The 23,498-nt window shown below is 42.0% G+C and overlaps 1 protein-coding gene and 1 long non-coding RNA gene across 2 annotated transcripts in view; one reads left to right on the top strand and one right to left on the bottom strand.

Moving 5' to 3' along the window:
* LOC143413109 (uncharacterized) overlaps positions 1-17,794 on the bottom strand; it is a 29,594-nt gene extending 11,800 nt beyond the window's left edge. The window contains exon 1 of the long non-coding RNA XR_013093689.1: positions 17,604-17,794. This is a non-coding gene — a long non-coding RNA (uncharacterized LOC143413109). The remainder of the gene's footprint in view (positions 1-17,603) is intronic.
* Positions 17,795-21,558: 3,764 nt separating this feature from the next.
* On the top strand, positions 21,559-23,291 carry foxq1b (forkhead box Q1b). Its single transcript, XM_004571760.4, has one exon. It carries the CDS (start codon positions 21,782-21,784, stop codon positions 22,664-22,666), a length of 885 nt encoding a protein of 294 aa, XP_004571817.2. The 5' UTR covers positions 21,559-21,781; the 3' UTR covers positions 22,667-23,291.
* The last annotated feature ends 207 nt before the right edge of the window (positions 23,292-23,498 follow it).

Raw genomic sequence — 23,498 nt, 5'->3', positions numbered from 1 at the left:
AACAACCATCTCTTTTGTCTTGTCAACATTCAGAGACAGGTTGTTGTCCTTACACCAGTCCGTTAGTCTCTGCACTTCCTCTCTGTACGCTGACTCGTCGTTCTTGCTAATGAGACCCACCACGGTCGTGTCATCAGCGAATTCAATGATGTGATTTGAACTGTGTGTTGCTACACAGTCATGAGTCAGCAGTGTGAACAGCAGAGGACTGAGCACACAGCCTTGTGGGGCCCCAGTGCTCAGTGTGGTGGTGCTGGAGGTGCAGTTCCCGATCCGTACTGACTGAGGCCTTCCGGTCAGAAAGTCCAGGATCCAGTTGCAGAGGGAGGTGTTCAGGCCTAACAGGCTCAGCTTTCCGATCAGTTGTTGGGGGATGATCGTGTTAAATGCTGAGCTGAAATCTATGTACAGCATTCGGACGTGTGAGTCCTTCTTGTCCAAGTGTGTCAGGGCAAGATGGAGTGCAGTGGAGATGGCGTCGTCCGTTGAGCGGTTATGGCGGTATGCAAATTGCATTGGGTCCAGTGAGGGGGGCAGCAGGGTCTTGATGTGTCTCATGACGAGCCGTTCGAAGCACTTCATGATGGTGGGTGTAAGTGTGATAGGGCGGTAGTCATTGAGACAGGACACAGAAGACTTCTTGGGCACGGGGACGATGGTGGTGGCCTTGAAGCACGTGGGGACAACGGCACTGCTCAGAGAGATGTTGAAGATGTCGGTGAGAACATTTGCCAGCTGATCAGCACATTCTCTGAGCACTCTGCCTGGGATGTTGTCTGGTCCAGCAGCTTTACGTGGATTGACTCTGCGTAGAGTTTTCCTCACCTCAGCTGTAGTGAGACACAGGACCTGGTCGTTCGGAGGAGGGGTGGTCTTCCTCGCCGCCACGTCGTTCTGCCTGTCGAACCGAGCATAGAAGTTGTTAAGCACATCTGGGAGGGAGCCGTCACTGTCACAGGCAGGTGGTGTCGTCCTGTAGTTAGCGATGGCTTGTAAGCCCTGCCACATGCGTCGTGTGTCGCCGCTGTCCTTAAAGTGGTTGTGGATTCTCTGGGCGTGTGCGCGCTTCGCCTCTCTGATGGCCCGAGAAAGTTCAGCCCTCGCTCTTCTAAGCGCCACCTTATCTCCCTCTTTGAAGGCAGAGTCTCGGGTCCTTAGAAGTGCACGCACTTCTGCAGTAATCCACGGTTTCTGGTTGGGTCGTGAGATGATGATCTTGGAGACAGTGACGTCATCGGTGCACTTGTTGATATAGCTGGACACTGATGATGTGTACTCCTCCAAGTCAGTGAGTCAGTAGCATTAGTTAATTCCAAAAATGAATGAATTTCAATTTAATTTTAATGAATTTAATCTGCTTTATAGTGGCAAAAGATGATAAGATAATTCTGGCATGATCTGAGGTCTCAGCTCATCTGTAGCACCTGTTTTAGCTAGAATAGACAGCAGATATGAAAGCTTTTGGTGTGAGTTTTTATTTGGTTGTTTGTTTGCTTCATGAAACACCAAAAGAAATCCCATGATGAAGGAGCTCAAGGGCTGTCTTGATAATAAGACATTTTTGCCTGCACAACAAAATCTCTTAAAAATACAAGACAGATTAAATATCCTAACATCTGCTCGGTCACCATCTGGGGTTAGGATGGGATGTGCAGTTTTTGCCATATACAGTCATGTGGAAAAGAAAGTTCTCAAAGGACTATATGCTGTCCTGTTATAAACTAGGTACAGCCCTAGTTAGTTTGTAGAGCCACGTTTTGGTTTTCTGTATGACTTCAGATCTTGTGGAGGAATTTATGGCACACACTTCTCTACAGTGTTCCTTCAGGTCATTGAGGTTTGTGGGCTTTCATCTATGCGCATTTCCCTTTAGATCCCTCAAGAGTATTTCATTTGGGTTGTGTTCTGAATTTTGACTGCGCTGTTGCAACATCTTGCAACATCTTGTAACATCTTCATTCTTGTCTTTTTCAACCACTGAGGATTTGATCTCTGTCTCGTCGCATGACCACGTTTCTGCCAAGCTTTAGCCGTTGGACAGATGGCCTCACTTTTGACTCTGTGGTATACAGGGGAGTTCAAATCAATGACTGCAAGGCACGCAGGTCTTGTAGCTGCAAAACAGCCCAAATTACCACCCCTTCACCACTGTGCTTGACAGCTGGTATAAAGTGTTTGTGCTGACGTGCTGTGTTTGGATTTTTGCTAAATGTGACATTGTGCTGTATAGCTCCTCTTTGTTTTTGTCTGTCCAAAGGACAATGTTCCATAAATTTTGGTCTGTTCAGATGTAACTTTGCACCACAATTTATCTTTGCAATGTTCTTTTGAAACAGAAGAGGCTTTCTCCTGGCAACTCTTTCAAATAAACTGCATGATCCTTGTATTTGTTCGCTAACTACCAAAACTTGGAAGAACATTTAATCATTTAAAAAAAGACATATTCTGATTGCTTAGGGTTAGAGTGAGGGTTAGGTTAGTGTCATCACTGATCACCTAAGGGGGTTAACTGGTTAAATGGTAAATGTCCTGTATTTGTATAGCGCTTTACTTGGTCCCTAAGGACCCCAAAATGCTTTACACGTTCAGTCATCCACCCATTCACACACACATTCACACACTGGTGATGGCAAGCTACATTGTAGCCACAGCCGCCCTGGGGCGCACTGACATATTCATGGTTAAGTACTCATGAATATTTATTACCATTATTACTTCCGTGTTTAAATACTGCACCTACAAAACCCAAAACTACACCAGATTTAAATTTGACTCTAACGGCTCTAACACCTTGTGCAACAATACACTGCTTTCAGCCCTCATGGATCATTGGAAATCCTGTTTTCAACACAAATTAGTACATATTGATTTCACCACCTACTTAAAATTTGTGCTGCAATCATCAACGTCTGTGTTAAACTCAACCTTCATGTTCAAGGGTCCCAATATGTGTCCATATATCATCAGCGCAGGCCTGATGCACTGTGGGTATATGCTGTTTATGATCCACAGATGGGATGTAGATAATATTTAGTCATTCATCAAACAGTAAATGGTAAATAGTAAGTGGGCTGGTACTGATATAGCAGTTGCAGTTAGGGGGGCCAGGAATTGAATCACTAATCTTTTAGCAGACTACCCCGTCTACCGCCTGAGCCTCGACATGTGGCCTCATAAAGATACAATAAAATGTAAACAGGATAAAGGTGAAGCAGAATATTTCTTGATGAGTTTGTTGTGAAAACGGTCCGGAACAAAAATACAGTTGAGTGTTTTCAATGTGGAGATTGCACAAACACATTTTTGGCTGGCAGAAGCTTGTTTGAAGCTCAGAACTGGTATATGACTGATTGTTCGGAATACTGTATTGTCATGTACTATGCTGTAGTTGCGCCACATGGTCAGATCAGATCTACAGCCCCGCCTCTTTGACGTCACGCGCCTCGCCGAGCGTGCCAGCTCTCTGAACTGACAGAAGATGCCCGCATACGCTGGCATGATATTGTCGCATGCTTGATAATCAAGCAACAACAGAAACGGTGCAGCGATGAGGAGACTGATAGCAGGCAGCCAGCCGCTGTGGTGGAGCTGCTCTACTGAATGTGCAGAGGAGGTGAGAAGAAGAAATGTGATAACATTGTTGTTACATCTCTGGTGCAGATTGCTTGTAAAGTACATAGCTCTGAGGAAAACAGTGGAGCCAAAGTACATTTTTAGCTTTCTTCTTCTTCTTTTTTTTTTTTGAAGTTACATCTCTAAGTTGGTATCACAGTTGACAATCTCTGATCAAAGGGACACATACCATGAGGAAGTCTGGAATGACAGAGGCATGTTACAAATGATGTATTCGAAAACATTTAAATACATATGTCATCCAAACTTAATTGTTAATGGAGACAAATATCAATGTTTTATTACATTATGTAAAGTTCTTATAGAATAATGTGAACAAAAAGTTTTGTTGAACTTGAATTTCCAGTCAGATTGGGATTTCATGTGCTTAAAAATGAACTTTTAAGTACAGCTTTACAGATTTACTAACAGTGTATAAACCTTCTAAATCTTGTAGTATTCTTCTAGTATTTATTACTAGACTACTCAACCCTGTCTACCTCCTGAACCACAGCTGCATAATCATATGACCTTCTAAAGATGTAAAACATGAAAAGGTAAGCAGCAGTATAAAATCAGAATAATAAATAAATCAAAATATAAAGTTTTAGTCAGCTTGGCAGCATAATAACATTAGCTCACAGCTAAAGCACCGCTGGTCAGTTGAGGTTTGCACCACACAACAAAATGATTCATTTTCCTCCTTATTAACCTGTCCCTGTCCATCAGGGCCATTGAATAATGCTGTATTAATTCCCACCATTCAGCAACTACTTGAATGGAATATGACTCCCACTGACATATATTTTTGAAAGGAATCTTTTTACCATATGAAGTCATGATACAGTAAATCAAGAAGCCATTCATAACTTTATGTGTAGCTGCATATTGCAATAATAATTATCACTCATTGTACACTATTTGGAAACCTATGCAATTACAAATCACGACTTTAGAAATGGGAGAAGATGCAATGTGTTGACAGTATAGTCAAGGCAAATTAAACTCATCAGTGCATCATTTTGGCAGTGGACATAAACTGTGTACTGCAGATTGATGTAATATGAACATAGACCAACCGAGCTGGCAATGCTTTGAATTACCCAGAAGAAGCTCACCATATTTATAACATATAGAAAAAAGTATTGTGCCAGACCTCTTCATTTCTGAATTATGGTATTTTCGGTCCCTTTGCACAGGTGTGTAAAATCAAACACCTTGTAGTGCACTTCAATTGAATTCAGTTTTATTTATATAGCGCCAGTTGTGATGGCATTGTGGGCTAAGAGCCATACAATACCACAGACAAAAAACTGAAAAATGCCCAACAATCAGATGACCCCTTATAACCAGGTGTTTTAGCAACAGTGGGAAGGAAAAATTCGTTTTTAACAGGAAGAAACCTCCATCATAACCAGGATCAGGGAGAGGCGGCCATCTGGCAAGACTGGTTGGGAGTGATGGGAGGAGGACAGGACCCTCTGCTGCCTTTATGTTTTCAGTCCAGTCCTTGTACCTCACAATTTGTTCCAATTTCTTTAACAAAATCAATGAAAAATCCCTAACATAACAGTTTGACAGGCATAAAATAGTATTTTTGCACCAACATGGTGATTTCTAAAGAGCCATTAGCTGAAAATCTTGCATCTCGGCATGGTGTGCAGTATGTCCTTAGTGAATTTGAAGGAAACTGGAGGACAAAAGACGAAGTGACACGCCTGAAACTTTCTACAGCAGATGAACAGTGTCTAAAAGTCACATCTTTAAGAAACAGAAGTCATACATTGACCTGAGAGATTCATCTGGCTCTTTACTTCTTCTACTGTTCTCTGAAGTCTCATCACAAATGGTCTCACTGGAAGACTGGCTGACAAGAAGCCATTTTTAACAAAGATAAATAGGGAGAAAAGTGGATGTGTGCTAAAATTACACAAGAACTAGACTAAAGTGTGGCAATCAATGGTAACAGGTCTTATGGAGTGATGAAATTTGAATTTTTTGGTTCAGGTGGATTGATGAATTTATGAATGTAAATGCAGAAGAGTCAGATTCACCAAACACCATCCACATTGCTGTACCATCTGGAAAACATCTGACTGGCAACAGATTCCTTGTGTCCTTTAAGAAGCCTTGAGAATTATTCCTGAAGACTATTTAAAGAAAATACAAGTAAGCTTTCCTGAGAGAGTTCAGGCTGCGTTGAAGAACAAAGGCGGTCATAAAAACTATTGGCGTTCAAGTAGATTTCGGAAATCTGTTTACCTTATACACTATGTGCTCCTATATATATTTCTGCATGCTTGTTTCAATCAATCACTAGACCTGTTTCCTAATGCACAAAAAAACCTTTGCACAACACTGTAATCTGTATATCCAAGACTACGTTCCATGCTTTATCCTTAGTTCTGCCAAAGTGAACATTATGGCACACTCGAGCAAAATAAATGTGCATTTGTGACTTTATGGCATAGTCTCATTTATTGTCAACGTGGCCTGAGGCACAAGTTAGAAGAACTCCATGAGGTGGCTATTTAATCCTCAGTGCCACGCCTCACATTTAAAAAAAAAAAGTGGCACTATAAATAGACTAATCGCTATTATTGAGGACCCAGACTTTCATGTCATCGTCAGTGTTTCTATAAAGTCACTGGGTTTGTTACACCATCGAATCAATTCTCACTGACATCATAGACTGCATTCCTGTGCAAAATCTGACAGCAGTAATGCAATAAATCATCCGGAAAATACACACAGACGCACACACACCATATATCAGCACAGGTGCTAAGCAAGAGAATGGGAGGGAGTGGAGAAGGAATGGGTGGGGGCTTTAAGTTAAAACCATAATTACGGGCTTTGTGTTATTTTTAGAGCTGCAGTCAGAGCACTAGCATGTAGAATAAAAACAACAGAAACTTCTGCAGAGCTTAAGACACAGACAAACATGTACTTGTTACCTTGTATCTAAACCCATGTGAGTAATGTCAGACCTGATTCACTTACCCAGGATTATAGGCAAAGACTAAATACTGTAAAAGCAAGGAACTTAAAATTAGCTTTGTTTTTGACTGGAGGGAACCCCCTGTATCTGGTGATCCCTGTGCTATTGATATCTGTCATAACAACATTACACGAGAGCCAGTTTTTAATAGCACCTACACACACACACACACATACCCACACACACACACAGACCTAACCTCAACTGCTTAACACACACGCGATAGTATACTCTCAACAGTGACTCACAGCTATTACCTGACACTATTTACCATTGTGAAACACTACCTGGGTTACCCTCAGAGTCCCATACTGTCAGTCACTGTTTCCTCATATTTCACACTAATCCTTTTTTCAGACAAACATGAGTGAGCCGCTAATGGCACAAGTATGTTTGGACATGTTGGTTTGAATGACCAGTCTGCATGTGATGAATGATCTGTCACACTCCCTGTACATAAACTATCGCCGTGCACAACTGTTCCTTACAATAACTCAGGTCAGTGTGATAAGATAGGGGCTGATGGGACGACGGAAGTCAGGGACAATCTCAGTCCAGGTAACATGCTCAACCTGTGATTAGAAAAGAAAAAGAAAAAAAAAACGCAAGGCGAGTTATGTAAAATGCTACCTAACCATTGCATAAAGCAGTGAGGTGTATGCTATTGTTGGAGCGAACCCTCACCCACCTTAAAAATGAGAAATACACTTGTCATGTGACGTGTGTAGGTGTAAGGAATGTATTTTTCCATCTGGTAAATCGTGAGCCACTGAGAACAAGCGCAGTGCCATATTCAGGCACAATGATTGAGAAATGAGCATTTAGAGGTAATGGATCGTGTTAAGTTTAAGAAAAACAAACAAACATGCACTTCAGGCCAAAAACCCCTATAGTATTTGTCTTGTGTGGCAGTTACTGTTGTGTGTTTTAGGCAGTGTTGGGACTAACGCGTTATTAAGTAACGCGTTACAGTAACTACGTTATTATTGTGGTAACGAGCACGGTAACTAGTTATTATGCCAAAACCGGGAACGCGTTACTCGTTACTGGGATTTAGAGAGGCTCGTTATTCGTTACTTCGTGAGGTGGCTATCGCGGAGCTTCCACAGATTCAATAACATTAGCAAGTGGTGGAAGTCAGCAGGTGGATGAAGGAAAAGGGAGGCAAGAGGAGAGACCCGAAGCGGCCGCTGGTCCGAGAGTGTCAGGTGAACTGATCTTCAGGTAAGTTATAACCTGCAGTCCATCTGGGTCAGATATGAACCAAGTTTAGGTGGAGTTTATTTTTGTTATGCTGACTTTTTCGTACTGCGTGCTAGCTAGCATGACGGAGTTTCTATACAGCTGGGTGGTGCTATGTTACTGATGTTGAACTTTATTTTGTTCATAAGGTTAATTATTAGAGTTGCCAACCGTCCCGTAAAAAACGGAATCGTCTCTTATTCAGAGAAAATATCACGCGTTTCGTATTGAGGTGAAAAGGAACAGTTTGTGTTTCAGCTACAATGTAAAAGACACAAAGTTATTCTGTGTTTACGCTGCACAGCTGCCTCTTCTTCTCTCATCCTCTCACCCTCCCTCTCCTGTTTCTACTTCAATCATGAAACTGATCAATGATCAGCTGATCGGCTTTTCTCTCTTGTTTATTTATCGCCCACTTTGCGCCAGAAAGAGGAAACCAGCGGATGTCGCGGTAAACAACAGCAGCACGTTTACGCTTGATCAGCTGTTGTTAGAATTTATTTAATATTAATTTCTAGTATCAGCTGATGTTTGCTGGAGCCACAGCTGTAAACCTGCTGGTTATGATATCGGTTTGGTTATGTGGTGAGAGGGAAACATGAAGATGAAACCAGGAGATGTCCTTACTGGATCATCAGAGCTGTGATGGAGAAACAGGTTTACCTTTTAGGTGACATGAATGAGTTGAAGGGAAGTTATGAACTGTTTCTGAGAGACAAATAACACCAGGATCCTTTTCTAAGTAGCTGACAGCTGGTAACTGTGCAGGGGCGGGTCTAGCAAAGTGTTGCCAGGGGTCCATGTAGGGCATTAAAAGGGAAAGGGGGGCACAAGGAAATACTTTCTTATTCTCATTTAAAATGTCTCACTTTTAAAAAAATAATTATCTGAGTCTTACAACAAACAATTGATAGATTGATACATATATACCATCAGAACAGTGTACATCACTGTCACAACAGCGTTTATTTTCATTCAAAGGCTTTATGATTTTTCCTATAATGGTGGGCCGGTCTCTAGTCAAAACGCCCGGGATGATTTTTTTTGTCCCAGTCCAGCCCTGTATGCAGCTCATCTGCAGTCTGGTGTTACCTACATCTTCCTATTCAGAAGGCAGAATTTCCGATTTCTGAGTACAATCGAAAGCACCACGACTGCAGTTTTTGTGTTGGATGTAAAAAGCAGGCTAGGATAGAATCAGGCGTGGGATTTCTCTCGTGGAAATGTGCACATTATTTTTTCCTTTCTATTGGTAGGTGGCACAGTGCACTTGTGGCAAGTAAGCAAGCTAGAAGACTGGCAATCTTGCTGGGTATCCAGTTACGGAAGCAACACATTAACAAGAGAATTCTGGGTAAAACCAAAGTTACTTTCCCTAGTAACTAGTTACTCTGAAAGTAACGAGTAACTTGAAGTAACTGAGTTACTTTTGATAGAAGTAACTAGTAATGTAACTAGGTTACTAATTTAAAGTAACTTACCCAACACTGGTTTTAGGGTGTGATAAAACCAGAGATGACAGTGATATTGGATTATTTATTCCCACTCTGAATTGCGAAGTAGACAATGTAGACAAAGACTCAAGTAAAAGAGTTATCTTCTTCTTTTAGGGGTCATCACGGTGGATCATCTGCCTCCATTTTCACCAACCGTGAGCATGTTCGTCTTCACGACATCCCTCTTCTCTGTGGTCTTTTATTTTTCTAGGTGTCCCCAGAGACTCATTGTACCTTTAATTTTTTACCAAAAGTACAGGACTTTCTATGAGTGATCAGATTAAGCAGAAATATAGAGATACAAAAAACATTTTCCTGAAGACGAAACAAAGGTAGGTGTTTTACATTGAAAAACTGCTACTGGCTCTAGAAAAGGCAACAGCTGCAGGGACCCGAAACTTTGAAAAGTGACAGGGGCACTGCTGCTGACACCACGCAGTCCACACATCAAAGATGAAATGTATATTGTTTTGTTACCAGCAGCTGCAAATGAATCGGACTTGATATTCAGACTTTGCCGAGACACAGACGGCAAGTTAGCGAAATAAGAAGATGCGGGGTTGTGATTGCAGCAGCAGGCCTCTCAGCCAAAGCTCCTTTCCCTCTCTCACACATGGACCACCTGGGTGATCTGTTTATGGAAGCCATCCCAGCTTCTGGCCCAGAGCACATTCGAGCTATTCATGCCGCTTTTGTTTAAAGAAAGTCGATTTATAGAGTCTACTGCACAGGCAGTATGCAGATTAGAAACAGAGAGACTTGTCCAACCGGGGCAATGCTTTCAATCTGGACATAAGGCAGCTCAGTCCTATAACGTAACCACAAGGACATTACAGGCTTATTTCACTGTTTTGGATTAGCATTAGTCCTTTGGTGGATTACATATAAGAGAACTCTCTTAAATCTCCTAAAATCTTACAAAATTATTCCATGATCCTAGAGGAAGATTGTGTAAACTTTGATTTTTTTTTCTTCAATGCCGGTAGGAGGAGCAGGTATTATGCGTATGAGTTTCGTGCGAGGCCAAAGTGTTTCCACAGGTTAATTTGTAGGGAGCAGCTCCGACTGTTATCACGCACTGCAGAGCACTTTGTTTTGCTCCTGCCGTGAAGAGTGTTTTCGAGCTAACCCAAACACGGTCTATAGTAACAGTGATATTATCTACCTGAGAACGCGGGCCCCACCTGCGGGGCTCTGACACGGCGAGAGAGATGTTTTACCTCGTCTGCACGAATGGGCCCCGAGCAGAGGAGGGAGGCAGTAGGATGGGTGGGGGGCAGGGGGTGTGTGGGAGGAACGACACGGAGCGGCGGGGGAGGGAGGCAGTACGGAGGCTTTTACAGGCTAACACGCATGATGCTGTTTGGGCAGGTTGAGCCTGCAGACTCGCTGACTTTTCATCAGCTAGTTTTTCTTTGCCTTAACGGCCACACTATAATTAATCAGATGTCTGGGTTGGATAGGCACGCAAGGGCTGGGTTCAAGACCTTTTGTTTGGATAGATGCCTGGTCAGGTGTGTAGCTGTATAAATAGTTACCGCCTGTTTTCTCACAACGCCTTAAAGAGAAAGTTCAATTAGAGTGGTGTGGCAGAGACACAGCTCTCAACATGACCCAGCTTCACAGTGCAGCAATGATGCTTTTCTTCTTTTTTTTAGCATAATTGCAGATGGTGGAACTTGACTTTAAGAGAGGTGTGCATCATTCACTGACACATGATTCTATTTTTACTCTCTCTAACCCCTTTGTGAACTGGTAATACTCTCATATCAGCACTTAAACTGGAGTATTTTCCTGTGTTAGACTCTGGCTGTGGCACAGCTGAAGGTCAATTGAGTGAGAGGCATCAGGATAGAATCACACTCTGGTTATCATGCAGTTTACCCATAACTGCCCATGAAGTTGTAGGTAACACATCTTAGACTTAATACATCCAGGCCAGACCCATTTACTACTTAAACAAGAGTAAGAGGATTATGCAAAAACAACACAATGAACTCAAAAAGATTGACACTGACCACTAATTAATTGTTTCACCTTCAACATAGCACGGATAAGGCTGTGAGCATTTTATCTTTTGTATTGTCATCTACAGAAACATTAAAGAGATTAAATGAAGTAAGAAATGTGATCAGTATTTGGTATTGTATAACACATAACACAAAACTGATGCGTCAGCTAACAAATAATATGGCCATTTACAAAAAAGACTGCAGGCTGGATCTCTGATTATTGATTACGAGCAGATCTTACTGAACTTTTTTTTTTTTTTAAGTGAAATAGTTACACTTCTAAAATACTGGGGTCCTTATAATGATAGCATGGAGTAATCTATACCTCAGACATCACCTTCCTTTTCAGTAGGATAAATCCACTGTGTTGTTGTTTTTTTCATTTGATTTGTTGATAGAACAAACACAAGGCAAAGGATTGTTTTTGCAATATAAAATAAAAGTTCATCAACATAATCTGCTCTCTACAAAATAATATTTATGTCACACTTTTATACACATTCTCCTCTTACATTATCAGGTATGTTTAACCACCAGATAAGTTCTGTATCTTGCAGTGAGACTGCTGCTGTTTACTCCCATGGATCAATGTTGGAGCGGAGGCAGGATATATTACAAGACCTGGGCCAGCTGGAGGTGATTAGGCTTTTTTGTCAGCAAACTTCCTATCCTTAATAGTATTCATTTACAAATTATCACCAGATCAATATCTAATAGCACATTCTACAAACAGTAACATCTGCACGGGAGCGCAGGTTTCTAATTGCCCTTGCAATGAGCCGTGTACGGAGATTAGGAAAGAAAAAAAACCCTCTGCATTTAACATTTGAGTTAATAAAAAAGTATAAGTCCAGAATTTCTTCTCCTCCCATCAAAGGTTAGCCCAAATGGCAGAGTGAACATCAGACCAAAAGAAAAAAATCTAAGTTGAAATTGTTAAGAATTTCATTTTATTTAATTTCAATATTAAAAATCTAAATCTATATCATTATGATGTATGAAAATGACCGATGGCTTTAAACTGTGCTCAGACTGCCTCCACGATGGGTTTTTCATTCAGTAATGAATATGTGATTTAGATTCTGATGTTAATTTAAGGGGTTTATCAAAATTATAGCCATTACAGGAATTGCAGCCATATTTGTTCTAAGTCCATGTGTGTCCAGAAACTCAAAGGTAAATGACTAACAAGCAGTTTCGTGGCCAGATGAGGTCTGTTCCTTTATCATGTCCTGACAAATTAGCAGATGTGACACCTGGAGATGATTCCACATGCTGGACTTGCATTTTGCAGCTTTTCACTGGAATCCTCAAAAAGAAGCTTAAAGCAATGTGGATTCAAGTGCAGGAGGCCATCATGAGCTTGAAAAAGCAAAATAAACCTGTCAGAATGATCGTTTTATGAGATGCCAAATCAACAGTCTGGTAAAGTCTTAAAAAGAAGGAAAGTGGGCGACAGTAGAATTCTTTCCTTGGTTGATAAGAAACACTGGAGCCATTCCCAGGTACCATAGGACGAGAGGCAAGGAGCACCATGGGCAAGTCGCCAGTCTGTCACGTGGCTAACACAGAGAGACTGAGAACGAGTCGTGATTATGGTCAGAATAACCAGTAAACCTAACCCCACTAACTGCATGTTTTCGGACTGTGGGAATAAGCTGGACATGACCATGACCATGACCATGACCTCTATCCCCCACATATAAGGCAGCAGTAATATGATGGTGCAGATTAACAATAACAAGAAAAGCTGCTGCTGGGTTGGACACCATGGTCAACAATGCCCATAATTTGTTATCCAGTTATTCTCTCTTGTCAAGGTTAACATCTTCCTTCACTGTTTATTTATTTTTTGATAGGTGGGAATAATCCAAGTAGCAGCCTTAGGGGAAAATAAAGGCAACATAAAATACCAAAAACCACACTTCCAATAATGACCACTCAACAATTATGACCTCTTTGAATAGTTTTTATTTTTTTAAATACTACACTGCTACTAGGCTTAGATTAGAAGTCTACTTTACTTGATGTCAGGTGTGCTGAAAAGTGAATCTGATAGCTGTACGTTAGCTTTTACCTTTACTAATTCACTGATCCAGTCTCAATTGTGCTGTTGTTGCCTTTTTTTTCCCACACACTGGAATTCAGTACAACTATCCAAAGGTCCCATTTTCTGTAATTTACTCATTTTGAAGAACTAAATTAAAAAAAACTTCACTCACCAAATACTCTTTTTAAAAAAATGTATTAACAATATTTCACCAACTCTACTTGCCTCGGTTGTGCTCAGATAACGTCTGTGATGTTGATGTCACTGCCACAGTTTTTGCAAATTATAATATTAAATAGTAACAATAGATGATTCTTGGTTTCAGACGTTTCAGACATAACTTGCATAATCTATCTGTTTACCATACATTGCATGTTGTCAAGACATCTCAGTGCAGCCACTGTGAAAATGTTACAATGTAAACCTGCATATTAAATAACACAACCAACGAATTAATTACCTGAAGATGCGTTGACAGGTACTCTATAAAGTACTGAGTTCAGTTGCTGAGGGAAAGAAATTCTAGTGTTTTCTTATCTGTTACTTAGCAATAATTGGTAGAGCTGTATTTTCCAACCCTACAGTTTATCAATACAGCTTGCTAATGGGGTTAGCCATCATTAGCTATTACGTTACCAGTGCACATCCAAATGTGGTCACTTCACAACATCAGCATGTTCCTGCTGAATCAAATGTGGAGACAAAACCAGTCAGTGAAGTTATGGTGGCTACATAGATATTTTATGCTCAATGTATACACTAATATGTGAAGAACACAATGGTGACTAATAAGGTCTAGTTGGGAATTCGATACTCTTAAATACAATCCTAAAGTGTTTGAACTGGTCTCACTTTTAGAGGCACCATAAGCACCAAAATAGTGTGGACGCTATTAGCTAGAAGAAGTTTTGAAACTAAAATGTTTTAGCATGACTTTGCCTTTGTGTGCTCCTTGGAAACACAGACAGATACTGAACCACACCTTGAATTGCTTCTTGGTTCACTGAAAATCAAAGTCTTTCTTAGCATTCAAAGTTGGTTGCATATATAAACTCAGAGTAGTATTTTTTTATTGTATAAAACAGATGGATGACAGCACTGATTTTTAGTATTATGATGTGAATCCCACAAAACACTGGATCCTAAATTTTCCATCATATTAGTTAATAGTGTCTTGTGTTATGCGATAAACATGGTTTTCTTTTGATACTTTTGAAATGTATCTTTTATGGACACCGAGTTCATCACAGTATGTCTGTTTAAACTTAAAATCAACATCTGTATATATAAAAAATATTTAGTGCCAAATTAGTATTAAAACACTTGAATGACAGCTAATCTAACCTGCAATTAAGTACAGGCTTTTCTTAAAAACTGCATTTTGTATGTTTTCTAACGAATACATAAGACCCTTAAGAAATACTTTTAATAAAAATACAAAGAGATTTGCTGACTAACCAGTAAAAGGTAAAAAGAAAAAAAGAAAAAGACAAATATAGGCTTGGAGTAGTTCGTTTTACAACCCACACGCTAATGTTATCAATCAGCGAGGTGTTTGTTGGGGTTAACTACGGGATAATTCCTTAGTAACTGCTCAAATTCAGCGCCGTGTTTGCAGTTAAAGCCCTCGAGCGAGATGTTCCACCTCTCAATCAGAGAAATAAGAGGGGCGGTTAAGGTTCAGACAGTGCAGAAATAGAGCTGCCGAGCCTCGTGGTAGGTTGAGAGGCAGGCAAAGCATCTCGTGCAAACCACTATGCGTGAGTAGAGTGTTTGGATCCTATTTCAAGTTTAGACAGAAAAAAGCTGAACGGCTGCCAGGTAAACAGAGCAGCACAGGTACTGATTTGGCCCCGTGTTTATGCTTACACCAAACAGCCTACAGCGCAGTTGAATGGAATTAGGTCCTATCAGCTGCAGTGATAAAGCAAGGTGTCTATGGCTGAGATCAATCATTGCTCCTTTTTCTCCCCCACCCCACCATCCCCTACCCTCCAGCTCTCTATAGCCCCCACCATGCCTTCTACCTCAGCTTATGAGGGGACTCTAGCGTGTGAAGAGTTGAAATGGACGATAGCGGCAGATATGGCAGGAGGTATGAAGCCCGTGTGGCCCGCATGGCTGAGGTTCATTGACAGACAAGCCCTAACAGTAACATTTTACCGGCAGGACTAAGAAGTTCACTTTGGTCTGCTGTTCTCTTGAGGGGGTATGTTTTGAATTTTTGGAGATGGCCAACTACCATCTGATATCAGCGTCTACTTACTTACTGGAAGTGTTCTAGTGATGGTGCAGGCTTTGGTTGCAAATTGGTTGCGGTGATGAGCCGGGTCTGTCACATACAGATGTGTGGTCATAAGCTCTCCAGGTCACGTTGTGTTTTAATCTGAACCATGACCTTTTCCTAAACCTAGCCAAGTACTTCTAACTGTTAACTAGCACCAAGTTTTGAAAACAAGGTTTTCTTCTGATTGACAGCTTTATGATTTAAATTGTTTACCATAGCAACACTCTCTAGCTGAGTGGGGTGGCTGTGGCTCAGGAGGTAAAGAAGGGCCTCTAAAAACTAAAAGGTTGGTGGCTTGATCCTAACTGCTCCAACCTGCATGCTCCAGTCCCCAAGCTGCTCTTTGAGGCATTGTGTATGTGAAAATTAGTAAGCACTTAGAAAGAAAAGGAGGCTTGTATGCGAATGGGTGTTTAAGGTATGTTGAAAACTTATAAGGCTTGTGTAGAAAAGCTGTACATATGAACCAGCGCATTTACCATTCTTCAGATTTATATAAACTATAGGATAAATTATATCATGGGATCAGGTCACAAAAGGAGCTGTTTTGTTAATCTGCTATTAATTTGGGCCGAGCATTAGAGCAATGATATAATCAAAAATGTATAGATGCTTACCATAAGGTCATTTGAGTTGACCACATGAAATCGCTGAGGTTCTGTAGTGTTCATGTTCTATATGGACACTTACACCAAGACATGCACTTGGTTCTTTTGCTAGCCAGAGGAACCTGTGAGCCAATCGGTGTCATTTGCACCAATCTGAGGGGAACATCTGGAGCAGGAGGTGGTGAAACAAAGAAGCTGTTTTGCTAATGACACACTTGGACCACCCAAATAAACACACGGGCTATTTGAAATGACTCTACTATGATGCAAAACATAAAACAAAAGAATAAATAGCAGTTCAGAATTACTGCACTAAGATATTGTGGGTGTCAAAAATGTGTTCGCATATCAAGACAGTAACTGGGTTGGGTTGGGGGGGTGTTACAGGGGACTGAGTCACATGACTTTGCATGACTTTTAGGTGCTACCAGTGCCAGGCTGCGTTTCACCTGTGCTTCACCTGTGCTTCACCTCTTTCTTTAATTACTTTAATTATACCTTTGTTGGCTCTGTTTATTTATATGTATCTATTTTCTCTCTCTTTCTCTCTCTTGGTCTGGCAAGGGTGTGCACACCTTAAGTAAGAATGCAGGAAAACCCAAAATAGCAACCCGCAGCTGCCAACTGACTCCAAGATATGCTGCTTTTTTCTTTTTCTTTTTTTTATACATATATCTGATTTCATTTATTAATCGCTGACACACATGCTGCACAGATTTATGCACATCAGACCGTGCTTATGAAAACTGTGAGTCACTGCATGTTTTCGTGTCTGTTTATTTGCCTATCAGGTGTCACGGATACATTTTTGATGCTACATGCAGCAGTTCCCGGAGTGCATTCAGTGTGGAAAGTTCCTGGGTTATGTATGAAAACAGCTTCATGGGAACTTTGTTTGTCACTGATAAGTGCTCAGGTGTGCCTCTGATTACATGGGCTGAACGCCCCCCCTACCAATTTATCTTCCAAAACACAAAGGTTTGATTCTACAGAAGCACAACAAAGCAGGCAGCAAACGCTTAGAAGGCCACATCGTAGGGTAATTACAGTAATCACCGCTTGAAGAATAAACTAGATGGAACGTATGCATCTTGCTCTTGCTTTTTGCCACAGCACATGCGCAATCTCCCACACCCACACACCTGAGAGGACAAACAGCTGCAGTCAAACAAACACCCCAGTACACACACGCCCCTGAGCTGGTGCCTATCGAGCAGACTGCAGGAATGAGTAGAGCTTATGTGGAATGTCTGATCTTTGAGTTGGCTGCGAAGCTGACACATTGTTGTACCTACCTGTGCGCCCCAGTGAAGCATGTCTACTATCGGCGGCCTCTGTCAGACTATATCTGCTGCAGGGAATCTCGGGAATCTCAGCCACGCAGGGCCTCTTGTTGCCGTTCCTCTCTACCCTGCTCACACACACACATAAAAACACACACACGCACACAGCTCACACTTTGTTTATACAAAGACATGGGGGCTGGCCATCCTTCACTCACAGAGAAGAAAGACAACAAAGATGAGATACAGGTAAGAAGTCATCCGAAGACTTGCAGACAAGGGTTAGCGTGTGAGCGCCGACCGCTGCAGAGGTGGGGCTATTTTTGGAGCTGTGAGGGATTCACCCAGTCAATTTACATAACTGGAATGCCACTCGTGTCAGCACTTAAAAGAGTTCTGCTGCTCAAAGAAGACACGCTAATTCTCAACAGGTGAGCCAAACCATCAAGTTGCCAATTTTAGAAGAGACTTGTTAACAGGTTATATAAGCATAACGCATCTCTTTAGCCTAACAGGGGGCAGAGTTGACTCTGCTGATTTGACAATGCAGTTAAAGCAGTTTAATGCATTAAATATATCATCTTTCATTATGGCCTAAAGGTGAAAGAAGAGCCTGACCTTCTCAAGCGATTTGAAGGTTTGAATTCCACCTTAATCCAAATGTGCAGAGTGAAATGATAATGTGATACCTTATTGATCCCTTTGGGTAAACAGTCTTTCCACTTGTGATTTCAAATTGCCATGTAAAGAATAAAACACGCACAAAAAAACTGAGAACAGGTGTGCTTCCTTTCACACCACATCACTTTGGCACAGGTGTGTGTAGCTGCCTTGGCAGAGTACCTGAAATCGTATACAGCCTCATCTCACTCCTGCAAAGAAAAAGAAAAAAAAATCATGCAGGCACAACTACCACCAGCCAAGCAGTGTAAAATTCCCTTTGCGCCTCACAGGTTTGTTGTGCAGCGACGGCGTTAATGATAGCGCACATGCCGCTGATTTCCTCAGCTCTGGATTTAGGCTCTCAGCAGTCAGCCTCCTGAGTTTCAGCAAAAAAACAATTTCAGCTCACCAGCTGCTCCCCGAATTCCCGGAGAGAGAAGAAAGCTGTTTCCAGAATGTAAATTTGTATGTGACAACCTTTGGTTTCTCTGATGTTCCTTTCCTGTCACAAAGGACGGCTAAGAACACACCACATCACAAAGCTCAGATCATAAGTTCACTGTATTCAAATGGCCTCCACATTTACTAGATTTCAATCCAGTCGAGCACTTATGGGACGTGATGGAAGGGAAGATTCACATTATGGGTGTTCAGCCAACACATTTACAGCAGCTTTGTGATGCTATCACGTCAATATAGGCTAAAATGTCTGAGGACCATTTTCAGCACCTTTCTGATTCTCTGCCATGAAGAATTCATTTAATTCTGAAGACAAAAGGTGTCTTTAGCAGGGTGTACCTGATAAGTGGCTGGTAGGTGTGGTTACCTAGAGTCCTAATAATCAGATTTGGAGTTTGTATATTTTTTAGATTAACTGTAAACAATGGTCATATTTCTAAGAGTGTACAGCATCTATTTCAGCATTTATTACTTTAATATAAACATGTCCGGTCTGACTTCAATGCTTTGGTTAAAGTGCACTTAGATGAGATCAAAGTATTAGCAGATTTTCCTCTGAAAGAAATTATCGATCAAGAGAAACCTTTAAAAACATTCAGTGGAAGTGGGCGAGGAAAAATGTAAAATGTGGCAGAGAGGGTTCTGATAGAAATGACATGGCAACCCATTTAACATTTAGCTGTGAAGATTTGTTTAGAATGTATAATGAAATGTGATTTTTGTGTGCAATATATTGTATTTTTATAGGGCTGTCAGAAAGTTTGGGCTCTCAGATAATCAACAACCAGCACCTCTGAAATGATGCCATGTACAACCCTTACAGGTGCGTAGGAGCCTGCCCTCTTAAAAAGCAGGCAAGCGGACCTTGAATTTGACAAAGAAATGAAACAACAGAAACTGTGTTTTCAAGAAACAAGCTGCCATCGGGCTTGTCATAACACAACTGGAAAAACAGACAGGCTTCAAAGTGCATGTTCATATAGTTGATTTGCATACCTTCCACGTTCTCTCAAACATATATACACAAACAGTTCAGGGTCATATCGTTAATCATGCCTGTTATGTATACCCAACGTGATAATTATGTGATAACATAAAAACATGTACTGTAGACTCACAAACTGTTCAAGGTGTCAAACACAGATTGGTATCTCAGTGCTCTCTGCTGTCTGGAAGGCAGTAGGTAGTTTATAGTGACCCTATCTTATATGTTTCACTAGGAACTACCAATAGAAACATTTTCAACAGAACTATGTAAACACGCACACATGCATTAGGGTAAATGAAGCTGAACCTGCTCTGTGTTGTTGGGGGCCCCGGAAAGTCCGAGCAGGCACAAAGGAACAGGAGTGCCAGAGTAGACAGTTTAACTGGCCTGAGGCAAGGCTCATAACTCATGTTAACTCCAGCTGCTCTCTGCATCGTCACATGGCGGAGGCGCTGGCAGGAAAAGAGTTAGTGCCACTAACATATTCGGTTTACAGGTGTCAGGGGCGTCAGTTTACTTAAAACCTGCTCCAGTAGGTTTTAAGTAAACTCCATTCTGTAACTGATTGACAAGCTCTCGACTGGAGCTGTGATTTATAGCTCAGATATTAACTAGTTATTATATTCTGTCACCAAACCTGTACTGCAACACTGACAAAGTACAAAAAAGCCTGATGTTCTTAAATTCTCTTCAAATCCATCTTTGCATAATAATTTATCTACCTTACAAACTTAAACGCTTTGTTTTATGCAATTGTTTTATGTTGTTGAAATAGAATAAAATTTATTTCAACTGTTTGCTTTAGCTTGCCGCACAGCAAGTTAAAGCAGCAAGGCCCAGGTGTCTGAGTGCTCTAATGGAAGTGCACATCTATTTGTACAGATATGCAGTCAGTGCCGCGGTCTCCTTATACTCCTTATACTAAAGGAAATGCTGCGTGTAATATAATTATCCAAGAACGTGATGTATTTCCAGTAAATTAGGGTTCTGGAGTTTCGGAGACAGTGGATACCTCGCTCTCGCTCATTTACATCACATGTTCAGACACAGAAGTAAGTGTATTTTTTTCTGCTCTTCGCTCAGGTGTTTCCATGCATGCAGGTGCAATGGTTCTCTACTCTGAACTCCCCGGGCAATCTTTGCGAATTTTCTATGAATTCTTTCTGTCTTCTCGCGTGTGGCGACTTACACGTCACCCAGCGTGCGTTAATTGGAACTCCTCCAAAATCTATCGCTTTTATTTCAGTTTAGCCTTCGCGTTACTTCCTCGTTCCGCCGGAGCGCCGGCGGATGGGTATGAGAGGTTCAAGTGAAAAGCAGCCAACAGCATTTTTCTCTATCAACTCTCGTGTCACCTTTTTTAATCTGTCTAGTGTTTTTCTGCGCTGTCTTCTTTTTTTCTGTGTAAAAGCCAAGGCATTCAACACTTCAAGAAGGATTTGCTGTTGTGCGTAAAATTGTCAAAGTTTTTTTATTGATTTCAAAAACGTGTTTAATTTCATAACCTTAATGGGCTGAAGTTATTTTAAAAAGAAGTAAGAGGAAGGAATTATTGTATTATTCGCCTTTATTTGATTGCACTTTGACTGAATCCATAAAAAGCAACTCGTAACTAGAAATAACGAGCTATTCACAGATAGTTGCGTTTGAAGCTAATTATATTTGTCATACCTGCCCTGCCTCGCCTCACTTATCCTCCCTGTTTTTTTTTTTCTTCTTCTTCCCTGGTGTGGCATGGTAACGTCCAATTGTAAACATACATATACTATATTACTTCAGTCGCTTCAATGGATTCGAGTTGGAAACCCCGCCTGTGGGCCGTCCCTTTCCCAGGCGTTATATTATAACAAGACAAGCGTGTCTCCGGAGACAGATCTGTGTTCTGCTGCCCCAGACTGAGGCTCAGGGTGCCTCCAGCGCTCCACACGAGCCTTTACAACACACAACAAACACTCAGGCACATTTTTGCTGTCAGGACTCGTACACCTGCTGCGCTTCTGAGCTGAGACAAGAGTCCAACCTAGGAGACCATTCACACGGCAAGGTTACCGAGAGGAGACGGTTATCCTTTTTTGGGGAAATGAAACTTGAAGTTTTCTCCGCGCATCACTACGCGCAGAAGCCGCTGGAGTTGTGCATTGACGCAGAGGCGGGAGTCCCTTCTCCCCTGTCCGGAGACGAGCTGGGTTCGGACGGAGACTGCGTAGCCAACAGCCCGGCACCTGTCACACAGAGCAGCGATGGCGGCAAAGGGAAGCCCTACACCCGCAGACCTAAGCCCCCTTACTCCTACATCGCCCTGATCGCCATGGCCATCCGAGAGTCCAGCAGCGGCCGCCTCACTCTGGCAGAGATCAATGACTACCTGATGAAGAAGTTCCCGTTTTTCCGTGGCAGCTATACCGGCTGGAGGAACTCCGTGCGCCATAACCTGTCGCTCAACGACTGCTTCCTCAAAGTCCTGCGGGACCCGTCCAGGCCCTGGGGCAAGGACAACTACTGGATGCTCAACCCACACAGCGAGTACACCTTCGCTGATGGGGTGTTCCGCCGCAGGAGGAAGCGCATCTCCAAAAGGCCCCTCAAGGAGCAGGAAAGCCCGGACATCCTCAGCGAGGACACCCGCCTCCCGGCCCCGGAAGAGAGAGTGGGGGCCAAGTTCTCCAGCCCGTTCGCCATCGACAGCATCCTCGGCACACCTTTCAAAAGAAGGGAGGAGAGGTCGTGCGTGGAGCAGCCCGGCCCCCGGCTGTACTGGTCCCCAGTGGCCCACGTACTGCCCTATAATCTGAACTATCCGGCACAGCACACTTACATGTCAGAGGCGGCGTACAGCGGCACAGAGCCCGGCAGAGATGCACCCACATACCTCCAGCACACAGCATCGGGCACCGCTGCACCTGAGGCCACATTCAAGATGCCCAGCAAAGTGCGAGGCTTTCATATAGAATCCTTGCTGTCGTGAGACATCCAGAGAGCTGTCAGGACTTGTGTGTTCTCATCCACAGTGTGCACTTTGGTGGGCACTCTCAGCTTTCAGTGCTTCAACTGTTTTACTGTGTGAGAGTCGGTGTGTCTCATCATGACTACTGTAGCTTCAGTCAAAGAAAAATAAAACAAACATGCCGAGTTGTTAATCTAGATATAACTGTGTGCTGACTAAGCAAATCATTAGAGTCATTGTAGGACATTCCACTGTGTGTGTGTGTGTGTGTGTGTGTGTGTGTGTGTGTGTGTGTGTGTGTGTGAGAGAGAGAGAGAGAGAGAGAGAGAGAGAGAGAGAGAGAGAGTATTCATATTCGTATCTATGGTTCATTGGTCATTTCTACTGTAGGACGGCAGCAAAGTGCCACGTCAAAACTGTTAAAAGTATCACTTTATTTATATTTTCATGTTTTGTATGACCTGCTGTATAAATATTGTATAATATTATTGACTGGGCTGCGTTAGGAATCACGTGGCTGCACTAAGAAACGCATGGAAAAATGTGCCGTTTTCCTGAGATTGATTGTTTGATTGATTGATTGATTGATTGATTGGTGCATGCCTGTTATTTTTTATGAATAAACAAAACACGTGAAACAATGGGACCCTGGTGTTCACTGAGTTATTCACTGCTGACATGAAAGGGGGGAAGGCAGCTGTTAGATCAGAAGCAGGTGCATGAATATGCGGTGGAGGGAGAGGGAGGGCCTCACACCTGCTGTAGGTATTTGTTGTGGTTTCTCTTGTTAGAGCCAAAAAGGAAAATAAGTTGGTCTTATTTTCGTTTGAAAATGAAACCATAATTACAAAAA

The sequence above is a fragment of the Maylandia zebra genome, linkage group LG17 (genome assembly GCF_041146795.1).
Source record: "Maylandia zebra isolate NMK-2024a linkage group LG17, Mzebra_GT3a, whole genome shotgun sequence".
Taxonomy (NCBI): domain Eukaryota; kingdom Metazoa; phylum Chordata; class Actinopteri; order Cichliformes; family Cichlidae; genus Maylandia; species Maylandia zebra.
Note: the sequence above shows the minus strand (reverse complement) of the source record. Positions and strands in the feature narration are given on the sequence as shown.

Bases quoted from the DNA above. Each gene is read 5' to 3' on its own strand.
- foxq1b (XM_004571760.4), top strand. From the start codon at position 21,782: ATGAAACTTGAAGTTTTCTCCGCGCATCACTACGCGCAGAAGCCGCTG.